Source organism: Trachinotus anak, unplaced genomic scaffold (assembly GCF_046630095.1).
Source record: "Trachinotus anak isolate AG129_WGS33_773 ecotype Australia unplaced genomic scaffold, CSIRO_AGI_Tana_v1 ptg000025l, whole genome shotgun sequence".
Taxonomy (NCBI): Eukaryota; Metazoa; Chordata; class Actinopteri; order Carangiformes; family Carangidae; genus Trachinotus; species Trachinotus anak.
The window spans coordinates 2,919,818-2,941,879 of record NW_027273876.1 but is presented as its reverse complement, the minus strand read 5'-3'; the positions used below and the strand labels follow the sequence as shown (position 1 = coordinate 2,941,879).

The 22,062-nt window shown below is 42.1% G+C and overlaps 2 protein-coding genes across 2 annotated transcripts in view; one reads left to right on the top strand and one right to left on the bottom strand.

Moving 5' to 3' along the window:
- acsf2 (acyl-CoA synthetase family member 2) overlaps nucleotides 1–22,062 on the bottom strand; it is a 24,927-nt gene extending 2,865 nt beyond the window's left edge. The window contains exons 1-13 of the mRNA XM_071463568.1: nucleotides 21,798–22,062; nucleotides 19,040–19,235; nucleotides 16,998–17,126; nucleotides 16,857–16,910; nucleotides 16,656–16,774; nucleotides 15,820–15,982; nucleotides 14,644–14,739; nucleotides 13,842–13,993; nucleotides 11,818–11,909; nucleotides 11,652–11,728; nucleotides 820–927; nucleotides 414–565; nucleotides 162–303 (exon numbers count right to left, since the gene is read on the bottom strand). Of these exons, the coding sequence (XP_071319669.1) occupies nucleotides 162–303; nucleotides 414–565; nucleotides 820–927; nucleotides 11,652–11,728; nucleotides 11,818–11,909; nucleotides 13,842–13,993; nucleotides 14,644–14,739; nucleotides 15,820–15,982; nucleotides 16,656–16,774; nucleotides 16,857–16,910; nucleotides 16,998–17,126; nucleotides 19,040–19,235; nucleotides 21,798–21,913 (1,596 nt within the window). The 5' untranslated portion in view covers nucleotides 21,914–22,062. The remainder of the gene's footprint in view (nucleotides 1–161; nucleotides 304–413; nucleotides 566–819; nucleotides 928–11,651; nucleotides 11,729–11,817; nucleotides 11,910–13,841; nucleotides 13,994–14,643; nucleotides 14,740–15,819; nucleotides 15,983–16,655; nucleotides 16,775–16,856; nucleotides 16,911–16,997; nucleotides 17,127–19,039; nucleotides 19,236–21,797) is intronic.
- On the top strand, nucleotides 3,509–10,028 carry chad (chondroadherin). The gene is made up of 4 exons (XM_071463569.1): nucleotides 3,509–4,529; nucleotides 7,421–7,584; nucleotides 8,612–8,769; nucleotides 9,564–10,028. Exons 1-3 carry the CDS (start codon nucleotides 3,744–3,746, stop codon nucleotides 8,751–8,753), a joined length of 1,092 nt encoding a protein of 363 aa, XP_071319670.1. The 5' UTR covers nucleotides 3,509–3,743; the 3' UTR covers nucleotides 8,754–8,769; nucleotides 9,564–10,028.

Below are 22,062 nucleotides of genomic sequence, written 5' to 3'. Positions count from 1 at the left end.
CTTAAAGGGCATTTTAATACCAAAAGGTACAGTCCAGACTGCAGAAAGGAACAGTCTATAGTGCAAAGAGGTGCAATCCATACTGCATTCACATTGCGTGGCAGTGCATATTTAAGTGCCTAAATTTCATGTCGTTTCAAGGCCTTGCTCTCCAATCTCACCTGAGCCTCCTTCACTTTGGGGTGTGTGTGCAGGAACTGTTCAATCTCAGCCGGGTAAACGTTCTCCCCTCCTCTGATGATCATGTCTTTAATCCTGCCCTCGATGCGAAGGTAGCTGTACCCATCCATGCTGCCGATGTCTCTGCAGGAGACAGGACACGTGAACATCTGCGACTGGAGTGAAAACATTAGTTTTACCTGTCGAGTCAGTTTCCAGTTTGAGCTCAGAAGTGACTGATGGCTGCGACTCACCCGGTTTTGTACCAGCCCTCTTTAGTGATGCATTCTTCAGTTTTGGTTTTGTTGTCCCAGTACTCCAGCATCACGCAGAATCCTCTGATCATGACCTCTCCCATCATCCCCAGAGGGACCACCTCTCCAGTTGTAGGGTCAACTATTTTAGCCTGTGGAAAATTCATATTTTTATTGATTTTATTTAGCAGAGAGTTAATTGCAGCAAGAAAAAAAATGTTTAATGAGACATAGTTCTATCTTGGGCTGGGCGGTAATGAAACTTAATGTCTAGTTGTACCTAATAAAGTGGCCGCTCTCCAACCTTTCTTCCATATCACACTCCAGTGACACTGAGGTGATGCAGCAGGTTAATCTCACTAGACATGATCATATTTTATCATGAAGCATGAGCATGTTGAGGTACCTCTAGGTGGTCTATGATGAAGCCGACCGTCTCAGCCTTTCGCTCTATGTTGTCCATCGTGGAGCCGCAGAACGTCACGGGGCTGTTCTCCGTGGTTCCATATCCAATCTGTCAGGGAGAGGGACCAGTGTCACATTTACATGGTTTTCACAGTCAGTTTCTGGTCCACAGGTGTGAGGCTCAGAGCTCAGTGAGGTATGTGTTGCTGCTCCGACAACTGGCACACCTGCAGTGGGCAACATGGTGGTGTGGGATACAGCGATGGACGCATCCAACTGATCACTTACGTTTATCTGTCACTTCATTAGCACCTGTTTGGTTTTTTTGGATTGACTGAAAGGTTAAAATGAAGTGTCCCTTGACCAGACCAACCCAATTTTGTGCACAAGCCTGAAAATAGAGAGGTCACTGTTCTTCAACCCTTTTGATTACAGCTATAACCCTGGTCTCCTTTGAAAGGTAACACTTTAAATTTTACAACCAAACAGTGAGTGGAAGAGGTACTGCACACATGATAGAAATGTTTTTTCACATAAAAAAGGGAAAACACTTTGGAGCCATAACCACAGGAATGAACCAATTCTGTGTCAACAGCGTTTGCACTGATAAAAATGCTTTGCATAGATAGAATCAGGAGACTTAGAGCTTTCAAACAATGTGTTATTCGTCATGGTTTTGTGAAGACTGAGTCTGGCACAGAGCAAAACACCTAAAGCAGCGTTACCAAGGCCAAAGACCATAATCCCACAGCTGGTACACTGTATTTTGAAAGATTGAGATCTCTGAGCTTTCTCTTTGTTTGTTGGAGTGAGGTGAACCTCCCTGTGTCACAGTCTAATCAAGGTCTTCTTTATGAAAATGTTTTCTTATTTAAAATCAAATCAAATACTTGGACAAAAAGCAAAAAGAGCAAAGAGGAATTTTCTATTTCTCCTGCTCTTTGTAACTAGAAATCACCGTCAACAGAAGTGATTCGTTCTGATCTTGAGAGAACTCCACAGATTCAGCATTACATTCCTGCAACACCCTCAAAATCAATGCAGCAGAACCAGAGATATTTTTATTCCACACATTCTTCTACCTTGTCAAAAACTGGCGCCTATATAACCCACAAAACAACTGGACCACGCTGGGGGTGGAGATTTGGGTGTGTTATGCTAGTTGCACCATGCGTAGCCTTTAGCTTCTAGCATTGGCATCTTCATATGCAGCAGTTCTCCTCAGACACCTGCAAACATACTTTAATGTTTAAAATAGTTGGAATTCCACAAGTATTTGTCCAATGGCTCTTAAAATGTCCAAAACCTAAAGATTTGCTACAAACAGAAAAACGCCTCAAAATTCCTCATTTTGGAGCAATTGAAACCAACCAATATTTGGCATGTTTAATCAAATGATTAACTGATTAATAAATGGTAACCAATAAATTTTCTGTTGACAGATTTATCAATTCAATGTTTAAAGTGTGTACATTTATACTTCTGTTTTGGGAAACTTTGTACACAACTTAACCACATTTCAGAGGGAAATAAAATTCTCTTTATCTGTCCGATAAGTGGAAACTACTTTGCTGATTCAGATTCATAAAAGTAACTGATAGAAAAAAGAAAATCTTCAACGAGGAAAGATACAGATTGGAGGCATAAAATATACTATTCATTTCTCACAGGTGCAAATTCAATCAGAGGCAGAAAAGTGCAAGTCTGCTGGACAAAGAGGACCCACAGGGTATTTTCCAGGAGGTTACCCTGAGGACGTTCACCTGGAAAATCAGGGAGGAGACGATATTCCCAATAAAATGCTAGATTTGTTAAGTAAACTCAAGATTCCATTTATCCTGGGTGGGTCCATCCATCTTATAAATGCACCCACCTGAAGCCAAACCATCCTCTGACCTGAGCCAGTCACAGAGTCCTGCTGCACCGTTTCTGAATTTTCCTTTATTATTAAAAGCACGTGTCAAAACTAAAAAAAAAATAGGCTTTGTTCTCAGATCCAGCCGGCGGCAGTCTCTGAAAAATAACTCCAGCTGCTCCGTGTCGTGCAGATGAAACCTGATCGCCGCAATCACTGTAACAACTCACAGGTTTGACTAATAGACAATTACATAACAAAACCCTGCAAAGAATGCACACAGGAATGTACAGTGGTACCTAAGACCTTCATTCCTGGGATGATGGAAGTATCCTTTCCAATTGTTATGTCTTGAAACATCATCTCACTTCTTGCCAAACATCTGGAGACTATTACAGGTTATAAAACAGCTGCACAGGAGTGGCTCCTTTTTCCTGCCACCGCAGACTGAAAAACAATAGAGGAGTCTGGCCAGCGTGCACAGATCCAACCGGACCTCATGCCACGTTGTTAAAAATTCACCTAGAACTCACTCAGATGTTATTTAAAAAAAAAAAAAAAAAAAAAACGTTACGTGTCTTGTTCTTAACATTTGTCTGGACACGTGCATCCTGCAGCTGAAAATCAGTGTGTCAGTCCAAGTCCTGCAAATATGAAGACGTAGCATTGAGAATTATTGGTCCTGTGTCGTCTTCCTGCTCATTCAGGGTTAAATTCTCACAGACACTTGACTTCCTCTTGCAAACCTCACACTCTAACACCCTCACAAGCCCTCCTCGCTTTTTTTTCCTCAAGTAAATGTTATAAATAGTGCTGTGTGTTCTGTTGACTGGCCATCCTCCTCTCAAAGTGAATGTCTCTCTGCACTGCCCACCTTTGCTCACCTTTTCACTCCCTCTCCCTCTCTCTCTCTGCGTCTGTTTCTCTTTCAACACACACAAACACTTTGGTTCAAACTTCTCTCCTTTTACACTTCTCCTCTGCTTCTCTCAGAGGCTTTCCACGGGACTTTCTGCCTCTTCTTGTTCTGCTAAAGGACCAGAGTAAGTGGACAAAGTGACACTGTCGGGATGCGTTGTGTGAGCTGGTTGTTGTTGGGGACCTGCCTCCTGGTCCTGGGCCCCGCGGTGCAGGGAGCCCCGGGCCAGTGCCCGAGCCTCTGCCACTGCCACGGCGACCTCCAGCACGTCATCTGCGACAACGTCGGGCTGAAGAAGATCCCACGGGTGTCGGAGGCCACCCGTTTGCTGAACCTGCAGAGGAACAGCCTGGGCAGCATACCCACAGGGGCCTTCAGCGAAAGCAAGGGACTCATCTCTCTGCACATGCAGCACTGCCAGCTCCGAGAGATCGGATCCCAGGCCTTCAAGGGGCTGAAGAAGCTCATCTACCTCTACCTGTCCAACAACGAGATCAACAGCATCAAGACCGGAGCCTTCGAGGACCTCACTGAGCTCACCTACCTCTACCTAGATGGGAACCAGATCAGCGACCTGGCCAGGGGCATCTTCTCCCCCATGATCAACCTCTTTATTCTGCAGCTTAATGACAACAAGCTGCGGGAGCTGCGGCAGGGGACCTTCACCGGTGCCAAAGACTTGCGCTGGCTGCACATGAGCGGGAACGAGCTGACCACCCTGCAGCCGGGCTCTCTGGACGACGTAGAGAACCTCGCTATACTTCACCTGGACAGGAACAAGATGTCTACCTATCCCAGCGCGGCAATGAGCAAACTGCGTGTGGTGGAGGAACTCACGCTGGGGAGGAACCCCATGAGGAACATCCCCGACAACGCCTTCCAGAGCTTTGGACGCTACATGGAGAAACTACACCTGGACAACATGAGTCTGGAGAAGGTCGGTCGATAGTTTTACTGGGTATTTACAATTAAAGCCTAGAGCCAGAGACTTAAACCACTGAAAGGTGATGTTGCTAAAGAAATAGATATTTGACTTAAAATTTAAGTGATCTGTTAAGATTATATCATTTTAAATTGCAAGGTAACTTAGATAAAGCTCACCTCTTGTCTCAAAAACCTTTAAATATATTCAGCTACTTTTTAGACTTTAGGGAAATTTTAGAGTTGAACAGAGGACATGAGAGAATGAACTGTGTTTGTAAAGGTGTCATATTTCCAGAAAGAAGATTTGACAAGCAGACTAATTTAAATCCCCAGGACTAATTAAACACTTGGCAGAAGGTCTTAATATTTGGTCTGGCAAACCGTCTATTTAACTACTTTTCATCAGCATATTCAGGCTTGCCAGTGGTTGACAACTACTGCAAACAGACAGGATTTTTTTTAATATCACACACAACAAATGTTTGGGAATGTGTTAATTGATGCCCCTGCAGTGCTTATTTATCATCACATCAAGACTACATTATCAGATTAACCAAACAGCGTTTTTGTAACCGAACTTTACTTATGCTGTGGCTGGTTTTGTTTAAGAGTATCTCAATAATGAAAATCTGATGCTGTATTTTTCCATCTCCTGCATGCAGATGTTTTTGGATGCTTAAGGATGCACATGTGCTAAACATCAGTCATAGCCACGAACACAAACTGGTATGGAAAGGCGATGAAGTTCAGAACCTGTATCACCATTTGTCGGTGATGGGCAAACTGCCGGCTGCTGTCGTGACCGTACTGTATCTGTCTAGTGGGAGTTTCCGAACAATGTGCCACGTTTGTGAGGTCTAGATTTTCCTTGAAGTGAAAACGAAATACTCTTAATGTCTGTGCAACAATAATACACAAAAGTAAACCATCATTCATCAACTGATCAAACCTTTATGAGCTCAGCTTCACTAACACGAGGATACAGTGGTAATTATTCTCCCTTTGTGGCTGTTCGTGACACTGAAGACGATGTTTCTTCATTAATCACATTATAATATCCCTCCCTGCTCATAGCTAATGTCCCCACTAGGGCCACGTTCACACCGACAGCATTAAGGCGGCACAGCAGGGATGCCAGCACAAAGGGAACCGATCAAACAACCCAGGGCCATCCGGCAAAAAGGTTGAATGTGTGTTTTGGCGTCTGAAGTCTTTAAACACATTAATATTCATTCATCTGTCTCATGAGGAGCTTAAACAAGACGCTCCCACCAAGCGCAGCCCCCTGCACTGGTTTAGTGCATGGCTGTTTTCAGTCTGAATCCTCACTTAGTTTAAATATCCTGTGATGAACAGTCATGAGTGGACATAGTGGATTAACCCGGGGCATTGTTTCTGAACATCTCTGGTGTATTAGGCTGCAGAAGGTGTTCAAAAATTGAACTCAAACTGTCTTCGTGGCTATGAAGTAATTAAGTAAATATGTTTGGTTTTTTTGTAATTTGGGTGAATCAACCCTTTAACTAACAACAAGTGAGGCAGCTGGAAAATACTTGGTTGCAGCTGGAAATGGTTGAAAAGCACTGAACTGAATCTGGTACATCTTTAGATCTCCAAGTTTTATTTTTCATGGCAAACAGAAAGTCTGGATGCTACGTGGTAACATGACCCTGAACCAGAACTTCTATTTCCATCAGTGGAACCTCAGGGTTCATGATCAGATATCAGACAAGAGACAGATGTTTTCACTGTAGCCTGCAAAACGTCAATCTGTCCACAGCTTCAGTATGAATGCATTCAGTATAAGCTCTACGCTATAGCACACTACTCTTCAGACATTCCTGAGAGCACATTTGCTTCATACTTGAGGTTAATATTTGAGTTGATATTTGAGTGTACTTGTGCCACAGTATGGGGAAACTGTAAAATAACAGCCTTCTCACGCTGGGACTGTGTGAGAGCCAGGTGGAAGCAGCAGGAGGCGGCGGGCACAGCACACATGGCCGGTGAGATTAAGCCATTTTCCAGCCAAATGCAGGTATTTTTAGAGTGTTTTTGTTTGCTGGACCTCAGTCAAGCGTGTCTAATTATTACATAAGTGTTATTTTCAGCGAGGTGTGTTTTCTACTTTGCCTGGGAGGGTCTTGTAAACAGGTCAGGAGGGGTTAGGAGACAGGTAAACAGAGGCAGGGTGTTCCACGGTGCATGAAGAGGAGTATTTTTAGCTTGCCATCGCCCCAGTTGAATGGACAATTGGGTCCTTTGCGAGTACCTTCCTGGCAGAGGAGTGGCCCGGAGAGCAAGACGACAGCAAGAGCGAAAACACCTCGGCCATGCTGGAAGTCATCCATCTTCCATTGCTTCAAAATACCAGGCCCTCAGCTACTTGTCGCTGTACAGTGGAAATTTCCAAACAGCCCCATCTCCTCCAGGCTCACATAAAACAACCCTTCAAAGCCCAGCTCCTCTCTCTCATCCACCCTCCTCTTCCTCCTGGAAGAGAGACAACTTGACACGACGTAGATCGGTTCACCTAGCACCTCTCTGAAGCTTTTAGCACCCTCGCAGATGCATATGAAGCAGGGGCGAAAAAGGGAGGGCAGTGACTGTCAGTGTTTACATAAGTGCTGGTGCAGAAGGAAGGATGAGAGGAGGTTTTCATGCCAGAGAAACACTGGCGAGATTCCCCTCGCTCTGCATCTGTCTGCCGCCTGACGGACACACGGATGGTTGTTGGTGGCGTGTCACCCTGCCAGGGTGTGAACCATGTTTTTAACAACACTGCACGCATTAAAACCTGAGAACCACAAACACTGATTGATTCATTTGAATTCCTCCCAGTGAGGATTCTTCAGTGCTTTGACATGAAAACAACAGCTTATGAATCTCTTTACCTTTTCCCAGCTCTCTGATGGTGCGTTCACTGGAGTCACAGCCATCAAGACGCTGCACCTGGACAACAACAAGCTAAAGTCTCTTCCCAAAAGCCTCGAGTTTGGCACCATCACCAACCTCACCCTCTCCAACAACCCTTGGACCTGCACATGCCAGCTAGCTCCGCTGCGCAGGTAAGAGACTCACCTGAAACACTGAAACAACACTATACAGCGATGGAGACGGCTCTGTCACGCTGTACTTCAATCGTAAATGCTAACATGCTCACAATGGCAATTAGTTTGGGGTGTTAGCATTTGCTACTTAGCCCTAAACACAAGGTGCAGCTGAGGATGATGGGAATCTCTTTAGTTTTGCAGGTGTTTGGCAAAAACAAAAGTATTGGTCAAACTCTGGGGTTTTGACCTCCAGTAACACAATAGAGCAGCTTTTCATGAGTAGAGCTGCAACAATTAATCGATTTGATGGTTCCATCCTCTCAAGTGTTAAAATTCACTGCATTTGCTTGTATTTATATTCTAGAAAATTTAATATATTTGGGTTTTAGACCTTTGATCAGATTAAACAAGACACTAGGTAACATCACTGTGTTTGTAGGAGACATTTTTAACAGTTTTAACAGTTTTCGTATGATTTATAGACCAAGAAATAACTGGCAGATTAATTGATAATGAAAATAATCATTAGCTGCAGCCTCAAACGAGTGAATTCCCATTTTGTGTTTTTTCTTGTGCATATACACAAGGTGCCAATGCCTCCACACTTTTCAACTGAAATACAGGTGACAGTCATGCACCGAAAATGCAGCAATTCACTAGCAAAAATGAGGAAGAAGAACTTTGCTAGCAAACAAGCATAGATGTAAACAAGGCAGGTTTTAAAGTTGTAAGAAACATTGGATTTCATAAGGTGGGAAATGCATTAAACATGTTGTTTATAAGAAAGCTTCACTGGGCACCTTTAATATTTTGACCTACAGGGATCACCAACGTTTCTGCAATTACTCCTGAGGGATATGAATGTACTTAGAAAACATGGCAATTTATCCAGTAGTCGTCAATACTTCACCTTCAGCTAAACATGTAAACCTTTTGTTGGCACCCAGTGAAAAGTCAGGACACATCTGATCACCAACCCTAGAGCCTCGCCGCTAGCATGGCTACAAATACAGTGACACATTCTTTTGGCTTCCACTCGCAGGTGGATGGACTCCACCCGCAATCGTCCAGACGCAGTTTGTGCTTCTCCAACTGCACAGAAAGGCAAGCAAGTCAGAGACAGCACCGCCTTCAGTGGCTGCAGAGTCAAGGCAAAGAGAGCCAAAAAGGGCACACGTCATTGAAAACCCAGCCGTACAGGTACAGTACCTGCCGCCGAACGAGCCAATGACATGACCAGAAAATAAATATTCCTGAATCAGATCATTTTTCTATAACAGTCTAAAGGTGGATGTGCATGTGTTTGTGATTATAAAGCAGGTCTAGGTTCTATATTAATACTGTGAAAGTATCAAAGCCTCAGTCCACAGAGAAATGCACACAGCCTGTATTCAGAAACTGAGCCTTAAAACCAGCCGTCAGGACTTCTGGAACTTTGTGATGTCACAACAAAGCAGCCACTGCCCTCAGTCATCATTCAGAAAACAGACACAACAGTCAGAGAGAGGAGCTGTAAAACTACATTCAGATGGTTTTTGGTTCTTAAAAGCACAAATATATCTTCTTTTGAAGATCAACATTTCAAATAAAACACAGGAGAAGTGTAAAATATGGGACCTTTAGGTCAGACGTTTTCAAGTGACTTTTGTACTGAGGTATAATTTTGTTCACTCTGGCCAGGACCAAAATCACATCTTTCCTGTGCAGGTCTTTTATTCTGGTTTTCAGCTGAGGTTCTGAACAGTGTGACACTGGATTCAGATTTTACCACATGAAGTTTAAGGTGGTTTTGGAGAAGCACAGGGTTGGTTTTGCATGATTTAGTTTTTTCCCCTCTCTCTTCCTGACCGCAGAACTCTCTGTTCTACCCTGTGTCCCTGTGTGAACTTTTCCATGTTGGCCCTGGGGTCCAGTACACCGAGTCCAGGTCATGGGGTCTCTGGCTGCAGGGCAAACTGTTTGATTTGGCTGCTCACTTTGTATCTTTTCCACAGGAGACGCTGAGGAGGAGCCTGTCCAGGTGACCGGCTACAACGCGCAACGAAAGCAACGCTAACTCCTTCTACTTCAAGACTGTCCATCTATTCATCTGTCCAATGTTGTCACTAGTGTAAACACATGAAAACACATCCTGTCTGACACACACACACACACACACACACACACACACACACACACACACCTTTATGGACCTGAGACATATTATCATTTAATTTTCATTCATTTATATCAAAGATGAAGATTTAATTATGAAGTGGGAGTGGACAACATGCAGGTAACCACCAAAATAAAGGATGTGTTTCAATAAAGAAGGGCTACAAGGACTGTTGTGGGCAAATTTGTTGTCTTTTCCTGGTGCATTCGGGACCTCAGAGAACAGGATAAACAAAAAAATCGGAATGTTTTTCAATGTCTTGCTAAGCATGAAAGTAATGTAAAATAAAACCAATTTAAATCTGCATGAATTGATTTATTTTGGCCACTTGGGGGCAGTGGAACAAACTGAAAACATTGATAGATTATCACCTTATAAAGTTATGTTTACAGATGTCCCAATCCAATCCAGGCATATTTTAAAGGATCGTTATTGGGTAAAGACAAAAAAACGATCGAATGCCAATCCCCTCTTTACTGTAGTTGCTAATTAATTTCAATTCCTTCAGTAAATTGATAACAGGCCAAAATTAAGTTTGTGAGGTTTGTGTGCTTTGCTGCTGGTGTCTGTACACAACCAAAGATCATCTATTAACCAAAGCATCACTCTGTAACATAACCAGACAACCGTGAATGTTTGTGTCGCTCCTCCAACAGAGTTTTCTCTCACTTTAAACCTTTATAGCACATCAATAATTTCAGTTTTGTAGACTCTGTATAAAACAGAGCGTCCAGTCAAACATAAGCTGTTATTATGACACATATTTAATCAATCAATATCTTCTGCTGCTATGTAAATATAAAGTTTGTAGTGGACTCAAACTTGGATCAAGATCAGGGCTGGAAAAAGTTGCAGGTCTGCTGCAGGTTTTGTACGGTCGGAGCATTTTCTCTGAATACAGCTGCCTCCTGCTGCTAGAGATGAGGCTGATGAGAGCAGAATTTACCAGCTGGAAAACCAAAACAGTGAGCTAAAAGAGGCTAAAAGGCGTCATAAAGTTGCAGAATCAGGTGAAAATTCTTTGTGGGTCTACAAATGACACCTCTCACGTTACACAGTACAGCAGCTTTAATATAGGGGACATGACGCCTCTAATACAGGTGATGCTCCTTTATTTTGGTGGTTATCTGAATAAACAATGAATTAACAATGGCTCCAAAAATAACAATAAAAGAAAAAGAGGCAGAGAATCTCCCGAACATCCCACAGCTGTCACCCAGACAGGCACCAACACTCTTTCACCCTCTTTTCCACTTTGTGATGTCAGTTTCTCACCCTCACCGCCTTGAGAAAAACAGCCACAACATTTACAAGTGACCTCAAACACGACACAGTGACTGAAGACCCAAATTATTTCAACAAGAGGTTTAAAAGTTGATAAGACTTGGAAGGTGTGGGTAAACTTAACAGGAGGACCAAGACATATCATTTCCAAGCTACTTATCTTTCAGTGTAATTTTCCCTGTATGGAGGAATTTTAAGATCCAAAGAGCCATAAAACTATATTTAGTTTATTTTTGGCAAAACTAAAAATGTGCCCAAATGAGAATTCAAGAGGACAAGAACATGTCTAAATATCCCTTTTTTAAAATGGTTTAAACTGTAAGAAAAAGTGAACCAGTTCTTGCAAAACAATTGTGAGGTTATTGACAAATGTTGACTTTATGCATATCTAATGTATATTCAATATCTTTATATTTCCTGGACTTTTGGACGTGGTAACAAGTGCTCACATCCAATAAACCTGTAACAAAACCAAACCTTCTTTTTGTCTTAAATGCTTCTTTGCTCCTACTAAATCTAATGATCTGTCTCCCCCTGGTGTGTGAAAGCTGAATTGCATCCTCGAATCATTGAATTTTTGAGTTGTTTGACGTAATATGTTTGATCCTTTCATCATTTTTTGAGAGATGCATGATCGACTCACTGTTATCTCCTTGATGCCCATTACAGATATGACCTTCTTCACAAGCTCTGGAGGACAAGGGGAACCGGCCATGATGCCTACAGTGCAAAAATAAAAGTAACCTGTAGCAACCTAACTTTGCACAACTAACAAAATAGACCATAGCTAATATCAGTGTTTTTCTCACCTGCTTCCACTGAGGACAAGTCGTATTTCTGCAGGTCTGGCTGGTTGACCATATCAACATACATGGTGGGGGTGCCGTAGACGAAGGTGCACCTGTGAGGGAAAATGGACAAATGAATGAAACAACAAATTTCAATAATAAACCTGCAAGGACAGTTTGTGTCCAAAATACATCTGGATTTTTTTATGGGTATGTCTGTATTTTTTATTTTAAACTTTGAAAAAAAAAAAAAAAAATTTAAACTATAAAAACTGTCCAAATTAAAGCAATACTAAGTGACTTTTAGGTGGTGGCTCCAAACTGCAGCAGCAGGTAAAGTAGAAACATTAATGGACTGAAGTGACTGTTAAAATCTATCAGATGACGACAAAAGACAAAAAATGACCAAGAAATATCACAAACAACTATAAAGAGAATGAGCACAACTTTCAGTCTGGAGGTTTTGCTCCAAGGTAGGAGGACGGGAGCAAGATATAAAGTGGACTGTTTAAGGTACAGTAAGCCAATTTATGCTTCTAACTCACCTCCAGTTGCTGTAAAACATTTATTTTGAGTAAATATAGTAAAGTAAAACTACAGATCTTCTATGCTGCTGTTGTATTTTTATAATTAGGTTAATTGTGAATATTTTTCTTTATTGTAGATTTAAGTGGACAAAGGTGTCTATTATACAGTATATAAAACAAGACTTTAGTCAGTGACTAAGACTAAGAACAAGTGAAGGTTGCTTTTGGCCCAGAAACTTATTTCATGCGTTTTGGCTCAGAAGCAGAGCCTCAGGTTGTGATTTTAGTTAATAGTCTCCATCATTTACACTCCAACCACAGTAAGAAACGATGTTTAAATGAGCAAAAACCTTGAAAGAAAAACCTACTTTAATGTTCACACCTGACTATTGTTTGAATGAGGACTTGAAGATATTTGAACTTATCCCTAAACGGAACAGAGCCACAGTTATTAGGTCAGTCTGAGATGAACCACACCTCGCCTGGAGAGGGGCACAGCAGTTTCCACCAGTCGACGCAGACACTGTGTATAAAGTCAGCTGGACCTGTTCCTCTCACTAGACAAGAGTTTCATCACTGATCTATCAAATATTTACATCTTTACAGCTGCTTTAAGAATCTCAACATGAACTATCAAACGTTTCATGTTGCTTTATATTTCAGTGATGTTCATACTGTTTGTTAACATACTGAATAATCTCTGAGAGCTAGTAGCTTAATCTGAGGTCCGATTAAAAATGTATAAAATGTCATGATTTTGACCAATCAGCTCTTAGATCAGCGGTGGCCAGGCATTTCCCAGCATGCACTGTGTGGAATCCTGTGCAGGCCTGGCTCATCTGGAACATCGTGGTACAATGGTGGCCACATTAATTTATGTCATGTTAAAGGGAGGACTGAAGGCTGGATTCTTGCTGAAGGACATGTTCAGAGAGAGTTTTCTCTCATCATGAGGCCGAGCGGTGAAAAGCAGCAGTTGTGTCTCTTTGTCCTCGACCGACAAAACAAGAAGCAACATCTGATCACACTCAGGAATGTGTGCATCTGAGCGGAGGATCTGACACGAATGCTTACAACTCACAACAGCGTTGGACTGGAGCTGCATCCACGGGCAGATTTTCTGATCCTCATGTGACTAAATCTGATTCTGTTCAGGTCTGTAACCTCTCAGCAACGTCACATAACCTGACGTGTTGCAATCCTGATCTCAGGCTGCAACAAGAGCAGTAAAGACTGAATTCCTTCAGATCTGGTTGCTCAATTTAAATCCCAAAGCAGCTCCTTTCTTGCCTTTGTATCTTTGAGCCCCAAAGTACAGTACAGCTCCAGAATTAATGGTGATTATATTCTAAGAAGATTTAATCCTTTGTTACAGGGTATTAAGGTTCAAACAGCTTTCTGCCCCGCCCTCCCTGATACGATTTGGAGCCACCAATGTGTGCAGTCGCCTCATGCAGGTTTCAGAGACGTCCTGGATAATATTAAGACTATGAAACTGGCCAAGGATTCTGATATTACCTTTCACTCTCCATAGCTGCTATGTTGGCCTTTCCATCGTACCCGGCGGAGGGAAAGACCAGGGAGACGCCATGCACAGCCATACAGATCCCACCACCCACAGAGCCGAAGCAGTGGTACAGAGGCACAGGAAGACAGACACGAATGTCAGGCTGAGGAGATAAAAGAGTCAAACTTCAGGTCAGGAATCAGGACAGCTGGAAAACTGCGTTATACACAGAGGAGCTCCTGGCCCTCCTGATTCAGCTGTGAACAAAAGTGCATAGTTTCATAATAGTTTGGCTCCAACTTTGTGGCCACAGTGTCAGGGAGGCCTTTTCCTGTTCCAGCGCGACAAAAATGGTTTTCCCAGTCTGTTGTGGAAGAACAATGTTGGCTTTAATCTGCAGTTTTCTTACTGTCTACAAATCAAAATCAAGAACAAAATGTTAGTTGGTCTCCGGAAATCTGCAGCAATCATCCCCAAGATCCTGCTGAAGGTGTAAATCTTTAAAAACACATCAACAATATGTCGTTTCTTATAGTTTTTTAAAAAGCGCTCAGTATTTTCTACAACAGTTGGACTCTGCAGTTTTTATCAAGCGTTTCCCAAACAGGAGAAAATAATGTGAGTGTGGCAGTGAGCCAAAATAAACTACAGTGTGTTCATGGTAATGAAGAAATATGTGAGACTCACTGATGGAAAACATGGGAGCTCTGTGGCTCAGAGCTTTAGATTCACACACAAAACTTTTATTAAAAAACGGACGAGGTTTAATTAAGCTCTCAGACGTCGTTAAATAAGGAGCTGATTAAGACTCACCCTCCAGTGGTATCCGACTCTTCTGCCAACAAAGTAGGCGTCGTTGACAATGTTGTGATGAGACAAGGTGGCACCCTTTGGAGTCCCAGTTGTGCCCTGGTGAGGAGAATTAGAAACAGTGTTTATGAGGCCATAAAATGGCTTGATACAGTCTGTCAGCTTTACTGTGATTGGCTGTCAACAGTTCGTGACTATGTAAACAGACGTTTCTGAGCAGGAAGAATTTTCTGCTGACCAACTGGTCAATTAATCGACTGATCTACCTGCAATAATTTGTTTTGTGTCTGTATGTAAAGTGTCGTATTCAGATAGATCGATAGATAGATAGATAGACATACTTTATTAATCCCGGGGGGAGGTGAGGGGGGGTGGGGGGGGGATTAAGATTGTCACAGCAGCTAATCACATAAATACACAACAAATAAGGACGATACACAACAACTATAAATAAGATGTTGAAAAGTGCAGATATTAAAATCATTAAAATCATTAAGTCCAGTAAAAACTAAAACCAGGTTCAGGAAGCAGCATGTTGAGAACATGTGATAAAACATACAAAGATCAGGTTGGATTCACCTCTGTGAGCCCAGACCTGCTAAAGGCAGGATCGACCTCCTGTACCGTTCTGTCACACAACGTGTTTGGATCAACCCGCTGCTGATTTTGCTTTTTGCTTTGTCCAGTATTTTCTGAAGGGGGTGGGAGTCAAACTGTTTGTCATTTTGGCCTTTTGCTCGATGAAAACCTGGTGAAGTTGAAACATACGTTGGAAAAAATGCAGACAAACTCTCAGGGCTTCTGCCTTTTTTAGCTGGAAGACCAATTTCTGGCAGTTATTACTCACTACATGTCTAAAAGGTGACATAGTGTGAAGAATATGAAAGAAAAGTGGATGTTTCTGTCACAGGACCATGGTCAGAACAACTTGTGTCAGTGTGCAGTATTTTCCCCAAGTTAAAGGTTGAAACATTGTCTGTTTGACCAAGAAAATGCTATAATGCAGAATCCAGATGTGTTTTTTTTTCCAGGAGAAAAAACAGAACATCCAGCCACAGTGAAACAAAACCTGCCATTCCCTCGACACTAGAGAGTTTAAAACAACAAACGTGCTCCAGCTCGACTGCAACAGGATCTTTGAGATTCCTTCGAAATCAGCAGGAATTATGCAGCGATTACCGAAGTAAACTGGATGTTTATTGGGTCGTCAAACGAGAGCTTCCTCTGCAGATCCTGAAGCTGCTGCACGTACTGGCTGCTGCCGGCCTGCATCACGTCCTCCAGATGAAGCATTCCTGGCTGTCGGCTGTCCAGCACAATCACACAGCGCAGATCTGGGAGTCTGAGGGGGAAAACCAAACAAGTTAAAAAAAAAAAAAAAAAAAAAAAATGTTTTTTTTAAAGAAGTGGGTCATGCTTTGTAAATGAGGCACTCGTCTCTCCAGCTCTCTGTTACTGTTCAATCCATGTTTCCTAAACAACAAACATGAATCTCACTTGACATGTAGACACAGAGCGACAGCTGGAATTGTTCCACATACTGAGGTCAGCTGATGTTGTACCACCCACTCTCACACAACGTTCACATATCAGCCTCAGACGGTCAATTCACTTATGCGGATAAAGTGAATTTTTCAAGTCAAGTTCACTTTGTGTGTGAGACGTTCCTGGATGGTTCCCACAGAGCAGATCAGGGAGGGGGCTGAGTGCTGCTCTTTAACGCCAAAACAACCAGTTAGTCTTCAATCTTTCAGTCTTTTCTCTTGTAAAAGTAAAATAGTGTATTTGCTGTGTCATTTCTGGGCCTTTAGTCTGCAAAACTATCAGAATTAGCTGATATTTATATTTATATTAGAATTAAAAAGACACCATTTGTATTTGTGTTTAACTGTGCAGTGTAAACTCTTGTCTGTCTGTTTAAATCCCCAGAAACAACAGAGGGACATGATCTTCTGTGGCCCTTCAGAGAGGTGAAAACTTTAAGACCAGCGACAGGTGAGCACCAGCGGCTGTACCTGGCGCTCCTGATGCCCCCGGCGCTGGACGACTCGATCTCTGGACATATGCGCCGCAGTATGTCACAGTACTTCTGGGTCCTAAACTGCGTGGGGCACACGACGGCCTTACACCCGACCTGTGAGGAGAGGAGCGGAGCATTCAGCCTCCCAGTGCCGGTGTCGCCACTACAGTAAAACCAGTGTGAGAAAGTCACCGACCTTCCGCAGCGCGTACTCCACCTCCTGCTGCTGGTACGCCGGGTTCACCGACACCTGACGGCGGTAAAACAAGAGGGAGGAAAAAGACTAAAGCTTTACTGACGGGAGAATCAAAGCAAAGGTAATGAAGACATATCTCACCAGGATGACCCCAGCTTTGGCTGTTGCAAACAGGAACAGAATCCATTCGTAGGTGTTGGGCCCCCACATGCCGAGCCTGTCTCCTCTCTTCAGTCCAAGTGCCAGGAGTCCAGCTGCAGCCTGGTCCACCTACAGGGACATCAAAACATCCAGGGCGCAAAACATTTTCTTTCTATTGTTTTGTGTTTTCTTTTTTGCCATTTTATGCCTTAATTTGATAGAGTCAGTAGAGACAGACAGGAAATTCAGGAAGAGAGAGAGAGAGAGGAGGGGCACGACATGCAGCAAATGAGAGTGGAACCGGGGACTCACTGCTCAGTGCATGTGCATTATACAGTATATAGTTTGAAAATATAGTTTTATATATTCTGAAATTAAATTCTCTTTGATGAGAAACTGGTTTATAGAAGCTCTGGACTGTGCTTGTCTTCTCGCTCCACAGTTGCCTCACCCTGTTTGTCAAGAGCAAAGTCTCACACCTCAACAAACACTTTCAACAACAAGCTTCTCAAAAACTCCTGAGGACCATAAATATAAAAATGAAAAAAGGAAAATAATCATTCATATCATTAAATCATTAATCTCCAACAAGGTCAGACTGTACTTGTGGCTGCCAAATAGAGACAGCACTGAGGCCAAGACCATGTAGGAATAATAATAATATCAAATAGATTCATTTATGCAAAAAATAGCAACAAATTGACTTTAAAGAATGATATTATGGAATTATTAATTATTAAGTTTTATATGAAACCTGCTATCTGTCGGGTCAACGACATCAGTCTGCGATATCGCCGTGAGTTTGTCTCCACCCTGAATCCACGTGAAAGGTTTTAAGGTCACTGGGTGAAAGTTAACAGGCTGAACAGGACTGAAGATACAGATCTCAGCTGTGTTTACTTGCCCTGACTCGTCATGCCCTCGCTCCAGTGATCATTTACACTGCAGCACCAAAAATTCTATAAATACAGTGATGAGTCAGCACTAAATTCACTAGCGGAAGTACAGTAAAAAATTAAAGTACTTGTACTTTACTTGAGTATTTCATTTTAAACTACTCTCTGCTTCTACTCAACCACATGTCAGAAGGTAATATTGTACTTTTCACTCAACTACATTTATTTTAACAGTTTTAGTTACTTTTTAGATTCAGATTATTAATAATCAACACATAATTAGTGTTTATTATGGATCAAAATACTCAGAAGGATGTGAAGTGGTAAGAATTAGCTGCTAATACTGGTGATGGTCGCACATGAAAGCATCTATTACAATCCAGTAATGTGATAGATATTATTCTGGTATGGCCTATTTGCATAAACCGTACTTGTACTTGAAGTATATTTTGATGCTAATAATTATGTATTTTTACTGAAGTAACATTGATACTGTGGAATCACAGACATAAAATTATAAAGTTCTTTTTTTCTCCTTATTTTATTGTTTGTAAAAGACGATGTCAATAAACACAGGACATTACATGTGACATCATTACGTCTCTTTAGATAAATGTGATCACGGTTTATCAGACTATTAAGGCTGACACTTTATGATAGATTGTGTTGTATTTCCATCTTTACTGGGAAGTCGTTGCCCTTTACTTCACTGTCCTTGATTATGTTCAGTTGAGGAATGTTCTCAGAGAAAACACTGTGCTTTTTTCAGCCCTCAGTATTTGTCTGCAGGCTTTCAGACTGTATCAGCCCCAACAACCTGCACTGTTGAGATGGGGCAGCTTCTATGTTGCCTGAGAGGTGAAAGCTGGGACAATGAATTCCACGCATCATTTACTGCTGCTGAAAGCTAAACCGGTTTGAGTGTTTAGTGACAACTGAAGGCAACTTATTTATTTATTTATGCAAGACAAAGCTTCCAATCTTCAGTTCATCGTTCAACCAATCAACATTGTTGGATTTCCAGTACAGAAAGGTTTTATCTATATTTGTATTTATTTATATTTTGCATGTTGAGATAATTTCAGTCATCAGTTAATGTCGTGGTTACTGATGGACACTTATAGATGTGTGAAAAGAAAAACTCACATCCTGCTGAAACTGCGCGAAGGTTTTGCGGACGCCGTCCTGGAGAAAGACGACTGCCTCTCTGTCAGGGCAGCGCTCCACAGTCCTCAGCAGACACTCTCCTACTGTGGAGTGGAGCAAAGATACGGACGAGGTGCCGTGGGCATAACTCGTGGTGAGACTTGGGATGATGGGCGGAGAGTCCACATGGATGCCACTGCGGGGAAACAGGAGTTATAACGTGTTTTCAGATACTCGCTGTTTCAGAAGTTAAATTGTTTTTATCATTGTCTGACTTCGAGGAAGTTATTAATGTTTTCAACCTTTCCATCATTGGTTGCTGTAACTGTCTGTTTACCATCAGTCCTCTAATCTAGACTTAAACAAAGAGTGTATTTGCTGACTGGACCTTCAACCTCTTTAAATCTCTTTTAAAATATAATCTTTGCTTGTTACCCAGTGGATTGGCTGTAATGACGTATAATGACACCTTATCTTTCGTTGAGCTGATAAGAGAGGCATGAAGCAGTAAAAGTTTAGACATGAATTAACAGAGGTGCAACCTTCTTAGCTTTATGATGCCAAAAAAGGTCAAAATGACCTCTGCAGGAAGAATAATAATATGTTCGACTTTCTGTCTTGACCCTGATTGCAAACAGTTAAATCATCAGTACACAGCTGTGCAAATGACTGTACAGTTATTTGCACAGTATTAGTTTCACTCTTATCTGTTGCTGCACTTTTTTTTTCTTTCTTAATTTTTCAATTTATAATTTTTTAAACTTTATTTTTTCTAGTTTAAGATTGTTATACTTTCTTCATAGTCTTATTCCAAGAGCATCTTAAGAGTTGCGAGACCTCGTCTCGTTGCTGTACAGTTGCGCATGTTGCAATGACGAGTAAGATATTCTATTCTACTTGATTCTATTCTATGCTATTCTATTCAGAGAGAGACCTGCACTCGGCTTATCTTATTTGGCTTTGAGACCATAAACTGTGCACAAACTGGAGTGGGAAAGCAGGGGAAGTCACATGAAATATGCTTTTGAGTTGCATTATGGGGAATGTAGGACTCATACTCGATCTACTGACCCACTGTAGGAACTAAAAATGAGGATCTCTCTGCCTCGGCTGCTTCAATTTCTATTTTGTATTTTATTTCTATTTCAACTGTCCCAAAAAGCCTCCCAACTTCATCTCCTCCAAAGTAACAGAAAAATTGCAGCATGTTTAACTTCTGTGATGTGACATATGATACACCTCAGCAGCTGTGACGCCCGTGGACTAAAGGTCAAGTGTGCTTTTGTATGATGAGCGAGGGGAGCTGGTTGACCCAAATCAATCCCATAAATTTATGAATAAACCTCTGAGTTCAAGATGAGACGTCAACATTATAATGTTTGACAGGAAGCTGGATTTTCATTTTAGAAACACTCATTTTTTTGACATTAAATTAAAATCAAAGCTTGAAACTATGTTTGAATACAGAGCCCTCTTTCAACCAGTAGATTAGATAATAATCAGAATGTTGATCATTCCCGATGGTGATTTAGTGACGCACCATTTCAAGATCGGGCATAAGGGCAGTTTCCAGCTTTTCCTGTCTTGTGTTCTGACATGATGAACTACAGCACATGTGGATTTTCTCAGCTTCTTCTGAGCTGAGATCACGTAGTTGCAACTTTCAACACTCATTTTTGTTGCATGCCTCCCCCACTTCCTGTCTTTCTGAACTACAAAGTGCCAGAAGATGTACCAAAAGAAAACAAAAACATGCTTGGATCCTTTGTGTATTTTAAGTATCAGAGGTACAGCAGTAAATTCTGCTGTGACTGATATGCAACAATGTGCGAGCAGCATTTTACTGACTGAGATGAATCCAGTTAATACAGTTGGGTAGTTTACTCCAGTGGTTCCCAGCCAAGGGGAGAGGCCACTGAAAGGGCTGCAAGATAATGCAATGATTGATGGGAGGGGACAGAAGGGGGAAAAAGTCCTGCTAAGTTTTCAGTCTTGCTTCATCTAAGAAATAATCTACTTTTACCTCTAACAGTTATTTAATGTTTTAACCAAAACATCTGCCCCAGCCGCACAATATTTGCTGGTTTTCAATAAGACAAATGGTTTAATCTTTCACATGTTGTATTTTATCATGTTTTTCATGTCAAATATTCATCTGTGAAGTAACCTGTAACTCTGCACAAATACCTGAGTAGATGTACTTGAGTTGTCTACCTGCATTTTCTATTGTTTGTTTTCATCTTCATGGAACAATGATTTTATTTGTCGGTGCAGTTACTGCGTCAGATAAAACCATCTGCAGGCCGCAACGACCTTTGCAGGCTGTGACAGAGTAAAGCAGGGTATGGACACAACAATCTGAAGGTGTGCAGCAGCCTGACAGAACAACCATACAGCAGGCCTGTATACTGAGCTGGATATAGTGCTGTTTCTTTTGCCCCCTCCCCTTCCTTCCTGCGCCCATTCCTCCAATATCACCTTATGACCCAAGCAGCGCACACTGCGCAGCTCAGGTCGCACGGCTCCACTCATGGGGCCAAGTTGTGCAGAATTACATGAACTTTAAAATCAGTCACAATCACAGGAAGGTTCAAAGAGTAAATGTGTTACATGATCGAAACAATGTCGACAGAGAGGGGGAGTAAACTGATTTAACGGGGTTACATGTGTAAAGCTGACTTTCTTTCAGTTCAGGCACCTGAGTTTTAATTATGAACAAAAAGTGGCAGAGTGTGATTTATTTTCTTTGCCCACTCACCGACTTGCTGCAGGTAATCCTGGCTGATATATGCATGGTGTCCGCAGGACTTTGAAAGCTCTGGAAAAAGCGCAGCTCCGAAGAGACTGGGAGCGAAAGGCGATGTTGGGGAGCATTGTGCGCGGCTCTGCCTCTCTGCAGCGCCGCTGACTCTGCACCGAGGTCCGCTCCGCTCAGCTCCGCCCCGGCCAGAGGAAACCCGACTGACAGCGAGCAGGAGCAAGCTGCTCTTCTTCTGGGAGAGAGTGGTGGACTCCTGCAGCTC